Source organism: Polistes canadensis, unplaced genomic scaffold, assembly GCF_001313835.1.
Source record: "Polistes canadensis isolate GaletaPanama2010 unplaced genomic scaffold, ASM131383v1 scaffold_40, whole genome shotgun sequence".
NCBI lineage: Eukaryota > Metazoa > Arthropoda > Insecta > Hymenoptera > Vespidae > Polistes > Polistes canadensis.
The window spans coordinates 23,459-36,357 of NW_014569587.1; the positions used below are offsets into that span (position 1 = coordinate 23,459).

The 12,899-nt window shown below is 29.5% G+C and overlaps 2 protein-coding genes across 2 annotated transcripts in view; both read right to left on the bottom strand.

Annotated features, from left to right (window-relative positions):
• Positions 1–9,578, bottom strand: part of LOC106784741 (zinc finger protein 177) — a 10,764-nt gene extending 1,186 nt beyond the window's left edge. The window contains exons 1-7 of the mRNA XM_014744594.1: positions 9,162–9,578; positions 8,924–9,030; positions 8,670–8,785; positions 8,319–8,585; positions 8,106–8,240; positions 7,802–7,966; positions 38–169 (exon numbers count right to left, since the gene is read on the bottom strand). Coding sequence (XP_014600080.1) covers positions 38–169; positions 7,802–7,966; positions 8,106–8,240; positions 8,319–8,585; positions 8,670–8,785; positions 8,924–9,030; positions 9,162–9,202 — 963 coding nt within the window. The 5' untranslated portion in view covers positions 9,203–9,578. The remainder of the gene's footprint in view (positions 1–37; positions 170–7,801; positions 7,967–8,105; positions 8,241–8,318; positions 8,586–8,669; positions 8,786–8,923; positions 9,031–9,161) is intronic.
• A 173-nt stretch (positions 9,579–9,751) lies between these two features.
• On the bottom strand, positions 9,752–12,724 carry LOC106784791. The gene is made up of 5 exons (XM_014744678.1): positions 12,140–12,724; positions 11,511–11,888; positions 11,149–11,427; positions 10,447–10,940; positions 9,752–10,377 (listed from the first exon to the last, which is right to left on the bottom strand). The coding sequence occupies exons 1-5, from the start codon at positions 12,302–12,304 to the stop codon at positions 10,227–10,229; spliced, it is 1,467 nt and encodes a 488-aa protein (XP_014600164.1). The 5' UTR covers positions 12,305–12,724; the 3' UTR covers positions 9,752–10,226.
• Between the last annotated feature and the right edge of the window lie 175 nt (positions 12,725–12,899).

Sequence of the window (12,899 nt, forward strand, 5' to 3'; positions counted from 1 at the left end):
AAAAAAAAAAAAAAAAAAAAAAAAAAGAAAAACTTACCTTGTAATGTTCACGAATATGAAGTCTATATAAAGCTGACTGCATGAATTGCTTATTGCAAATCTTACACTTTCTTACTTCCTCCGTCAATGATTTTTCTCCATGTAATTTCAAGTGTGCATCCAATTGAGCCTTAAAAAAAAATATAAATATATATATAAAAGAATAAAGTAAAATAAATAAGATCTCGCTATATTAAAAATTTGTTAACGTGAGATAATATATACATTATACAATGATTCGTTAAATAATTGAAACCTTCTCTCTCTTGGATTGATAAATATAATTTAATAAGATCCAATATATATATATATATTTATCTATAAACACAAAAAACGATGTACCTTATAATACTGTGCACCGATTCCAAGAGCGAGATGAAAGACACGAGTGCAGATCAGTAGGAGAGCAAAATTGATGCAGTCCACGGCGAACGACATTATGAAGAAGATATACTTCTCCAGAATAAAACATATATGTGTATGCGTGTATATATATATATAAAAAACGAGAGAGTATAAATTTGAATAAATGATTCTCTCGTTTATAGATTCGCGATGTGATTATAAAAATTTATAATAGTCCAATTGTAAGGACATGATAATCACTTGTGGCAGTATAATATATTGTGCGTGTGTATGCTGCATGCAATAAACGTATAAATATATATAATAATCCATATAAATAATTATATTTTAAACAACTATGAACACAATCAATAATTAAATATGCAATTAATTATATTAATTAATTATTGCATTTTCATTTGTTCACAAAGTATATAGTCTCTCAATTTCCCCTCCTATTATTTTTTTTCTTTTATCTCGTAATAAAAGATAAATGAAACACAAAATAACAATGAACACCTTGATGAACACAAAACGTATTAAATAGAAAATAGTCTTCTTCGGAGATCATCGGATCCTCGATGATAGGGGAGTTGGCTTTGCGGTATAAAAAAACGATGAACATCAGAGTTATTACCGCCTCCGCGTTAACTTCAAAGTTCACTCTCTCTCTCTCTCTCTCTCTCTCTATTAGATTACGATTCCAATCCTCGAATAATAAAATCTTTCTTTCTACTTCTTTTAATTCTTATACAGTTCTCGTTTCGCACCTCCTGCTGCTGTGGCTGCTGCTTCTTCTTCTGCTGTTCCTGTTGCTGCATCCTTAAAGGAGGACGTTGCACTTCTTGCAAGTTGTAGCCCATTCGTGGGTTCGTTTCAATGTGCGAAACACCGGTAATCTTTCTTTCTTCTTCTCCTCCTTTTTTTTTTCTTTTTTTTTTTATTAATCCTTCCTCTATCTCCTTACTTTTTCAAACACTTAAATTTAATCAAACAAATCATTCAAAATATCGCGATTCTTTTCTTATAGGATAATTTTATACCCAAAAAAAAATATGATTTAAAAAAAGTAAAAAAAAAACGAAGTAAAGAACGAAACATGTGTGGTAAGTATCGTTCGAGGTTGCTGCTGAAAACTGTTCTCTAACACAGCATCGTTGGAAAGCCAGAAAGACGGAAGTTAAGTTTACGAAATTGGTTTATGTTCGTCGTAATCGATATACTCGTCTCGTTTCTCTACAAATTTCTAAATTTGAATCGCGGTATCGTGGGCTAGATTTTAACAAGAAAGACAAATCTTTCTCCTTTTATCTTTCTTTCTATCTTTCTTTCTCTCTTTTTCTCTCTCTCTCTCTCTCTCTCTCCTTCCTTTTCTTCTAATTTTACTTTTATTTCATTTCCTTACCTTAGATCTTTCGGATTTTAATCGAAGAATTTTTAACATTAAAAATACATACTCTATAATTACATTAGTAAAATGAAGAAAAAAAAAAGATACAACTTATGCGTATATAATTTTTTTTCATTTTACATTATAAAAATGTTGAATAATAATAATAATAATCAATGATCTTTCCCCCCCCCCCATCTTTCGAATACGAAAAAATTGTTTCGATGTGATAAAATAAAGAGGCACTTTTCTCTTCCTTTTTTTTTTTGTTCTGTTTATCCCAATATAACGAAATGAATTAAAAAAAAAAAAAAAAAAAAACGAGACACACAAACAAAATAGAACTTTTTCTCGTCGACTAATTCATCGTGAAAGAAGAGATAAACGCCGTATCTTTATCGCGTTCACGGACGTGTAGCGAGGAAGTAGTATCCGATAGATCGCCCACCCTTTTTTCACGAAGACAAGACTGCTGATAAACGCATCATCATCATCATTTTCAAATCTTTTTATTATATTATATGCCTTTGAAGTAAGAGCGAGACACAAAATTTTCAAGAGGAATTAAACAGAGCAATGGCGAATTCGTGACCCCGTAGAGATCACTTTTTACGAAAGAGAAATAAATGTGATCCGTAAATTTGTTTTATCAATTTTCTTTCCTTTTTTTTTTCTTGTCTTTTTTTAAATTACACATTTAAAAGAGAGAGAAACAAAATGAACTATATTAAATATTTTAATAGAAAATTATCATTTATCTATATATTAAAAAAATATATATATATCATATACAATAATAATAATTAAAACCTCAAGGTACTCTTTTGTAACATTATTTAAAAAAAAAAAATTAATTATCAACACAAAAGCAACCGGGAAATTTCGCGCTAATTTTAAACAATATTTTTATTTTACTGTGTGTGCGTGTATATAATTTAATATAGATAACATTTGTTATCTCTTTTTTGTTAAATATTTTGATAAATTACTGATTGTTGAAATGTGTTTAATCTACGATTAGGGTGGGGAGGAGGAGATTAAAAAAAATATGTTTGATTTAATTCTGACGCATGACCGACAAAAAAATTCGCCATCGCTGTTCTAAAGAAAATGTACGTAACACAGTAATACGGTTATTTAACTGGAAGAACTATGATAAAATGACGGAATCAAGATCGCCTTCTCTTGATTCCGGTAGCCAAAACGAGGACAAAGTGGACGCAAATTATAGTCATGGATAATTGTCGTGTCAAGTGTCAAACTGCCTCGTTTCGCCTATGCAAACGTTTACCGGGAACAATATATTAAATCTTCTCTCATTCTTATCAACTGAGATTTTTTTTAATACCATTTTTTACTACTACCTTCATTTTTTTTCGCCTTATCATATCCTTTTCGTATTTTTTTCCTATTTTTCCCCCCCCCTTTACGATTGAATCGATGATTAATACAAAAAAAAGATATATGATTTAACTCGAAAATTAAAATAACAATTATATTTATTCCACGATTCGTGAATATATATAGAAATGATCTAATTATTACGAATTACGCGATATAAAATAATTGTTTGAATTTTGTTAACTTTATTATAGAGATCTTCAATTATTCTCGATTTGAATGTGAAAAGCTCGAAGAAAAAAAATTAACAGAATCTATAAACCTAAAAATTAGATCGCGACATACGTCTTATTGACATAATATAAATCTCTCGTATTTCCTTATTTGGTAGATTATTATACAGTTATAAAAATAATAAAAATAAAAATGCGCGTGTATGTATGTAAAGAAGTGTGTTATATTTCAAGTTACAACGCAACCATTCGCAAATTATTATCCTTGGGGGGTTTCACTTCGGCTTGTAATGCGCGTATTCGAATCTCGTGTTCTTCTTTTATATATATATATATACATATATTTTCTTTTTTTCCATTCACTCTTAATTCCAAAACTTTCGCTCATTTTTCATACACCCGACAGCCGCGTCGTCGTCGTCGTCGTTTCGATTAAATAAAAAAAAAAAGAAATAAAATAATTAATGTAAAGAAAAAAAAAAATAATATGACCGACAATGATTTTAATCGTTGTTAATAAATGAACGTTTTATTTAATCGTATAAACCATAATTAATTCTACTATCGTGAAATAGATATTGCACGGAAGTAATAAAATAATGCGCCATCGCGAAACCCCCGTCCCTAGAAATTATTCAAATTACCTATACACTTCTCTATTGGCTATTACCTATTACCTATGTACATTGAGTTACCATCAATAAAGGTAACTTGAGATCGTCAATCTAAAATAACGATAACGAAAGTTATACGATCCTTTGTTTGCCCTGTCTAATGTTAAAAAACGGAATACGTTGCAAATAACAAAGTGTTCCAATAAACAGGAAGTTGATTTCTCGTGAAAGAAATAAATCGAAAATATAAAATATAGTCTCTACCCCCCTCTCAAAAAAAAAAGCTCCGTTTCGGATAAGAACAACTTTGACAATATTCAATTTAAAATATTTCTTTTTATATAGGAATTTCGTTAAATCAAAAGTCTATTCAATTTGAATAAATAAATAATTATATAAGAATGTATTAAACAAAAAAAAAAGAAAAAAGGTACGTAATAATTTAGTTAAAAACTATCAGAGAAACTTCGTTAACTCGTCATTGTCTTTGCGATCATAATATGGTTGACATCATTCCAGTCATAGAACGATGCAATAACTGTATGATTTAACTTACGAACCAAATGATTTACGTCATCGTTTTATTATAAAATAAATACAATTTTCAAATGTGTGTTTTCCTTATATCTATCGCATATTATTCCGATAAATGTATTATTCGTTGAGAGAAGAAAGGAGGAAAGAAGAAGAGTTAAGAAACCTAAAAAGAGGACTTTGAAAAACAGTCCTTCTTTACAGGTCGCTGGACTTTCTTCAAGAGAACTTCGTTTATATTACGTCAGCGAATATTTGGCACGAGAGGAGTCTTTCCTTATTCCTCTTTGTCGTTCTTTCTTCTTCATTTTTTTTTTCTTTTTCTCTCTCTCTCTTTCTCTCTGTCCTTTCCTTTTTTTTTTTTTTTTATTTGCAAGGATTGAAGAGACGAAGGACCAAAACCAGTTCTCGGTTTTAACCTCCGTTATCAAATCGGTATATCAAGCGGGGTACGGATTAACAAATAAAATTAAAAAAAAAAATAATAAAAAGAAGAAAAAAAAGAAGTAAGAGAAACGAGAGACGAAAAGAAAAGAAATTTGCGAGTAATGTTGACGATTATATAGGGGGCCACATTTTAAATAAATTCGCGTGGGCTTTATATAATATTATTTTGATGAAAATAATATAAAAAAAAAAATAAATACTGAGAGAAACGCATATCTTAAATTAAAAAATTAAAGTAAAGTAAAAGCCGAACGAATTTTTGTTCAATTTCCTTAAATGCAACATATCAACGACGCGTGTCCTATTTTTCTTGTTAAATACAAAAATAATAATGATAAAAAGAAAACACCATTACACGATAAGGTGAAAGAAGAGACCAAAAAATACAAGAGAAAGAGAAAGAGAGAAAGTGAAAAAAAATGGTCAACATCGAGAAAAAAGATCAGTCGACTCGATCTTCCACTCTTCTCTCTCTCTCTCTCTCTCTCTCTATCTATCTATCTATCTTTCTCTTTTTCTCTTCTTAGCATCCACCACGTGCGCGCGCGTGCACGAGAGCTTTTATCGCGTCTCTCTTCCTCTCTTGGTATATATTTATTCGTAAGCACGTTTCACGCACACATTTTTCTTCTTGGTACCAACGACCCCTGGTCTTCTCTTCCGAGAAACGATAGTCATGAATATAAAAAAAAAAAAAAAAAAATAAAAAAAAGGAGAACGATCCTCGTGAGAATGACCTAAAGTCGCGGAACGCGATATTATAAAAAAAAAAAAAAATAAAAATTTCAAATGACGAGAAAGAGAGATGATGATATAGATTATAAAAAAAAATAAATAAGAAATTTGTTTAAAAAGAACAACTTTTTCGAGAGGTATACACACGTGTGGCCTTTATGAGAAAAAAGGGGGCTGCAAAGATAATGTTTCTTCGTATTTATAGTGTTTACCAAAGCTTTTAAGAATTTTCAAGAGTCTCTCGACTAAGTTAAAAGAAAATGATCTTACGATCAACTTATATACAGATTATTAACACATATAAAACACAACATAATGTTAGTGTCTTTTTTTTAACATGAAAAACGCACCACTTTAATTACACTACATGGTATGGCATTGGTAACAAGATATCTTTTTAATTAAGATTAATATTCGTAAACAACATAGTTAACAAAAAAGAGAAAAAAGAAACAAAACCTTAATCAATTAATGAATCAATAAATAAATCCGATTATCGAAAAGAAAGAATTATGAACGGGGAAAAGTGAGATAAATAAAAAAAAAATAAAATTTAAAAGAAAAAAAGATAGAAAAAAATTGTTGAAATCTTGATCGATTTAAAACACGTGCACGTTCCACGAGATCCAGATTCTGACTAACTGACTGACTGCCAGAGCACAACTATCGCTTCATCGTCGTCATCGTTGCCACAGTCTCGTTCTCTCTTCCACGATTCCAATTAATTTTTTTTTCTCATTCCCCTCCTTTTGTACTAATAGATACATCAAAGTAGAATACTTTTGTTAATACGTTAATACGATCTCCATAAATTATATCATTCTTAACTTTATTGATGTTACATTACTATATCTATATTATCTAAAAATATGTAACTATACTATTCTCTCTTTAACAAGACAGATGGGTGAATCGATTTTAAAGGTTTATAACTTATGCTTCGATGCACTCTATGACACCGGGTGCATGAATATTTGCGTATTGAATCGATCAACCGTAAAATATAAACCGATAAATAAATAAGTTCTATTTGTTTATTCAACCGGTAATAATCGTTGGATTTAAAATAAGAAAGTCAATAACTTCTATGTTACTTTATCTTCCTTTCTTTCTATGGTTTTCTTCTATTTTTATCAAGACACGCGATAGTAAAGAAAATAAAAGTTGCATTTTTATGTATATTCCTCCTTCTCTCTATATATTTCTATAATGTCAAGCATATCTTCTCTTCATTCTTGGATCTTGGTGGCTTTGTTAATCTTTTACTGGACTGTTGGTGAGATAAGAAAAGTGTCATATAAGTTCCCTTCGAAAAACGCTAAATATGCAGATGCTCGTCGCATATGCATGCATAAGTGTAAGCTAATATTCTAACACTTTAGAATTTACGATACACGCAAGAGCTACAAAAGAGAAAGAGGAGGGATCTATGAGATCATACGATTCAGTTGCATAACACATGTGTGTCCACGTTATATACCGCCCGCCGCCCACTTGCAACACTTTTACGGTCCATATCCCTATCACGGTCGCATGTGCTATAAAGACGCGGCAAATGCACATACAAGTTCATCCTTGAATCAATGGCAATTGACGACATTCGTTTATCGATCTTAATAACGGATAGAACGTCGATCGTGAAATGTTATTCAAATATTATAAAGATGATTTAACATGAAATGATGTTTTTGCAATTATTAATTTTACATTTTTTTTCCTCTTTCATCCATAAAAGTATTACGATTCTTTTTTTCTAGATCAAATTCTTACCTTTTCTTTTGCCTTTTCTTTTTTTGGAATACGAGTTTGTTTTTGATACTATTTCTTTATATTTCCTTAGCTACAATTTAATTTTAGTTGAATGAGGAGATAAGAACACAAGGGTCAAGGGGTTGACCTTACCTAAACTGAATAAAAGTAGCTTTAAAGTCGCGTTGATATGTCGAAAGATTTTGTTTGTGACGCATTCACGTTTATCGTATCCAGGAGAACAGAAAAATATACTATAAAATTATAGTACGATCCCTCGCGATTTGAACATTTTTAAATACTAATTATATAATAGTATATGCGGTTTTTTCTTCTTTTCTTTCGTTATAATTAATAAATAACTAAATGCTTACTTTCGTTGGAAAGGCATCTTCGCATTCCGTACAAAAAAGATTTTCTTCTTTCACATGCAACGACATATGAGATTTTAAACTGGCCATCCTAGCAAATTTCCTACCACATTCGGGACATTTTGGTTCTCCAGTATTATGTGTTGCCATGTGAAGCGTGAAATTTGTCTGTAATGATATTATACGAAATTACTAGACTGTAGCTAAATGTAGACTGTATCTAATAAAAATTGTATGTTTGTGTATGAAATGAAAATCAAATGTGTAATCTATTAATAAATTTTCTTCTGTATTCATAATAAATTACCGGAATATTAAAGGATGCAGAACACTTCGGACAACGATGTGGTTTTTCCTCTGCATGCTGATCCATATGTTTCCGATATAGAGATTGTTTATCAAATTCTTGCCCACAGACATTGCATTTCATATCATCTGCATTCTACTTACAGAAACATGTATAGTTTCAATTCAGTTGATTTTATATTATATCAATACTAATAAATTTAAGATAACATACATAAGATGAAATGATTTCATTTTTTCTTGGCCTACCAGGATTGCGTTTAGTATTATTTTTTTGAATGGTAGGTTGATTTGTATTTAACTCGGAAGAAAAGTTTTGTTCTTTATTATTTACTGCTAAATCCGTTGACAGAGGAACTATGGATCCTGCGCAACTTGGTACATCTTCCATAACAGCAGGAACTGTTTCTAATGTTTGTATCGGTAATATAGCACCTTGTTGAATCCCAGTAAAACCTTCGATACTTATTTGAAAAACAGGCTACAACAAAATATAAAAATATTTATATTATAATTATATTTACAATTAAATTGCAAGTGGTAATAGAATATTAATTGAACATACAGGATGCACAATCATATTTCCATCTATGGTTTTAACTAATGACGGTGAAATAATATTATTCTGCTGCATAAATGCTACAGGTGTTGACATAATTGCTAAAACACCATCTTCATGTTCTGTAATAATTAAATTCCTATTTAACATCGATTAAGAAATAATATATACATATATATTTTTTGTAAATGTTTATTAAAATCTAATTAATCAATAAGAAATAATAGGATCCTCTTATTAATATAAATATAAATTTCTACCTGCTACTGCTAAAAGAGTTCGACCATCTTCAGCGGTTATAAATCCTAATGGTAATGCATCGCCAGTCGATGATTCAGAAACTACAATTTGTTCTGTCAACATTTTGCTATTTATAAATAGACAAATATTAAAGTAAAAAATGTTTATCTATCTACATATCATGAGATACTACATTGGATTATGTGTATTGAGTCTATTCATTACTAATGAACTAATGAATAAGAAAGTGCATTGAACCTCTTTAATATTTCACTTGTTGAGTTTTTATCATTACTCATTTATTTCACCACTACTTTAATTATAATATCGTTATTAAATTTTTCTTTCTTTTTCGAGAAACAAATTAACCTCTAAATGAACGCTGAGATAATAATGAAATAGATCGCCATGATATACGCAAAAAAAGTCTACGTAACTATAATGAGCAAAACAAAAGAGTTCGGACTATACTATAATTATTTATCAAGCCAAACACTTGCAATGAATAACAATATTACTGTCACAAACTTTATTTGACAGAGCACAGAATTTTTAAAGCAACCGCATATGAATATACTACAATACGTTATTTGATAATATGGCGGCACATATAATTAGTTCAAAGTAGGAAAAAGTTTCATTTTTATTTTTCCTCTGTTTTTCTCTCTCTCAATCCTATATCTATTATTAATAAAATCCACCTTTATCCAAATAAATTATACATAAATTTTTTTTTATAATAATATAATAATATAAATATGAATATTAATTAAAAAGTATTTTTTACAATATGGTTTCGTCACGTACTTATACAAGTAGGGACATTTCTTAAAAAAGAAACTCTTTGCTTAGATGTTTATTTAAAATAGAGGAAAATTTTCCATTGTTAAACATATTAAATAAGAAAATGTTCGTACATTTTAACACGTCATAATCAATATGATCAAATTTTTTAAAAACCATAAGTACATAAAGGTATATCATAACGTTGGAGTTTCTTTTAAGTATGCATAAATCTATAAAAGTCACATTAATTCTAATTTTTTAAAAATCGTTAAAATAAAACGGCATATACTGATTGTTTACAATCTAGTTTGGCATTGTGCTTAAGTGCGTAAGTACATACATTGCAAAAATAAAATTGTAAATGGACATTCTAACTGCAATCTTATATATGCATATATGTATTCACATATAGGCATAAGAAATAAGTACACTTTTCTTCTGAAGAAAACTTCAGCAGTATATACATATATACAAAAATATTCATTCCCTAATCCTGCATAAATTTTTAAGTTTCATAATACAGTTTTGTAATCCCTGTTACTTATTAGATTCGTTGTAAGACGCTCTTCCTGCTAGTTCTAAAAGATAACGGTCAGGATGATCTAACCAATCGCTTGCACTTAATTTAACAATTCTTTGTCTTTCTGCCTCTTTTACTTGCCACTTTTTAATATCCAATTGGCGTTCTCTGAAAAATGTATTCTATTTAATACATTACATTCTGACTTTGTAAAATAATTTAATATAATATTATTACCTCAACTTCTCATCTCCACACCCCCAGACTTCTAGAGTATTAATAGGATATGGTGCACCTGCGATACTGATTGAATGGAATGATTCATCAATACTTATATATGGTGTACGTGGATTACTTCCAAATCGTAAACCATGAGGATAACCCCTAATTCCCGTATTTAAGTATAATACTTTGGGTCCTTTTTCTATTACTCTATAAGTTGGACTTAATTGAATTCCCATTGAATCTTCATCACCCCAATAAAGATGACTTTCACGCCATTCAACTGCTGAGCATATGCAGTATATGAAATATTCACCATCCTTTTTTGGATCAGCAGCTTTTACAAGTAACAATGTTGGACCTCTGTAGCCTAGTACATGATGAAGAAAGCGATTAGCGCCTGCTCCATGCTCTGAACTATTATATAATAAAGTCCAGTGTTTAGGACATATATTGCCTGTAGTTTTGGCTATAATGGCGTGTGTAATATCCTTGGGTGTATTATTTGCCTAAATAACAAGGCTACGATGAAACGCCAATAGAATTTGTATTTATTATTAAAGAAAAACTTAATTTAGAAGTATGTATGCCATATGTTTCTCTCTAAATAAAATAATTCCTATTATGAATATATATGTACACATTATACATATACGTACACACACATACATATAGAAATATATACATGATTGATAAATCACAATAAATTGAAATTACCTGAAGATAGCATTGCGGTAAGGTGGTTGATAATAACCAAACATAGCTCACAGGCAATAATGACTGAGGTTGTTCAAACCAGTCAGCACATTCCAATACGGGTGTTGGAATTTCTAAATGTGGTTGCGGTTGTTCTTTTGATAACAGTGCTTTACCATTTCTATAAGCTGTCGTTAACACATGAACTACATAACAATGTAGCCCATGTACAATACGTGGACAATGATGCCACATCCAATTATTAACATAACTCACAGACAAACTATCCTTACCATGAAACTGAAATAACCAAAAACATTCATTTATATATATATCTTAGTTTAGATAATGAAATAAAATAATAAGTAGTACATCTTACTTACACATGAAACGACAACAGCATTGACAACACGATGTATATAAATACATGTTGCAGTTCCAGTACTATCCATTGCCAGTTGATAACAATTCATAAGTAAAGATCTAAGTAGATCAGGGCATATATCTTTACTTTTTATATTAGAATAAATTATTATATAATTTTCTAATATAGTTTGATCGCTCATAATAGATAAAAACTTTTCTGCTTGTTGTTTGAAAATAGAAACTGTCAAATGTGGCGTAGTTGCTTCAGCAGAGTGATGCAAATAAGTAAATAAATTTTTAGCTAATGTAGGATAATTGGGAAATAAGTACTTCTCAAATATGCCCATCGTAACTCCATGTACATGTTCTTCTTCATATGTAAGATGCGATAAAATCTGGAGAAAAATTTTAAGGTTATGTTTTAAGTAACAATTCATAATTTTACATGATAAATAAACATAAAATATATAATGAATTACATAGATTAATATCATTAATTAAATATAGAAATTGATAACAAATACCTTAAAGGATTAAAATTAAAAATTTGTATAGCTATAATTCTTGGTAATAAGAAAACATAAAATACACATCTTTTACTACATGGAGAAGAAGAAACAAATTTTTTAATCATCTAATTAATTACCTTAGCTAGATTATCAATTGGTAAAAATGGTGTAGAATTATGTTCGATGTCATTACCAGAGGAACTTCGTGAAACCGCGTTTGTATTTTGCGTATTGCCATTATTTGTAACTGTATCAGTCTTTTTATGAGAATTGCTTATATTACGTGACGCGTGATTACCCATTTTTATATTGAACTTTTTAAATATTTTTTTTTTATTTCGTTATTTTTTATCTTTAATACATATCATTCCAACATTAGCAAAACCTAGACCTATATCAACGTTGTGCGTTATCGTACGAATTTCACATATGCCTGCATTCAACATCACACAATTTCAACTTTGCTTTCACCTCTTATAAGCAAAATCTCATAGACTTTCCTTGCTTGTGAATCAAGCATTAATTTATATCATATATATATATATATATATTTATATACACACATATTTACTTAATATACAAATGTGATATATATTTGTATATACAGGTATATATTACTGCAGATGCAGCTATGTATGTCAAAGCAAAATGAAATATCGGAACTTAACATTGGTACATATTAATTAGATATATGTGTAGTAATGAATGTGGCGACACGGCTACCGTGTCGAGATACAGAACTAATTGTTTTTTTCAAAGTTTAATTTAAAAAATACAAATATATTAAAAATATTCATGATTTTTTGACAATAAAATAGTTATTTAAAAGTAATGTATGATCATTAAAAGAATTTATAAGGATCCTATATAATTTATTTTTACTTTTTATACAAAATT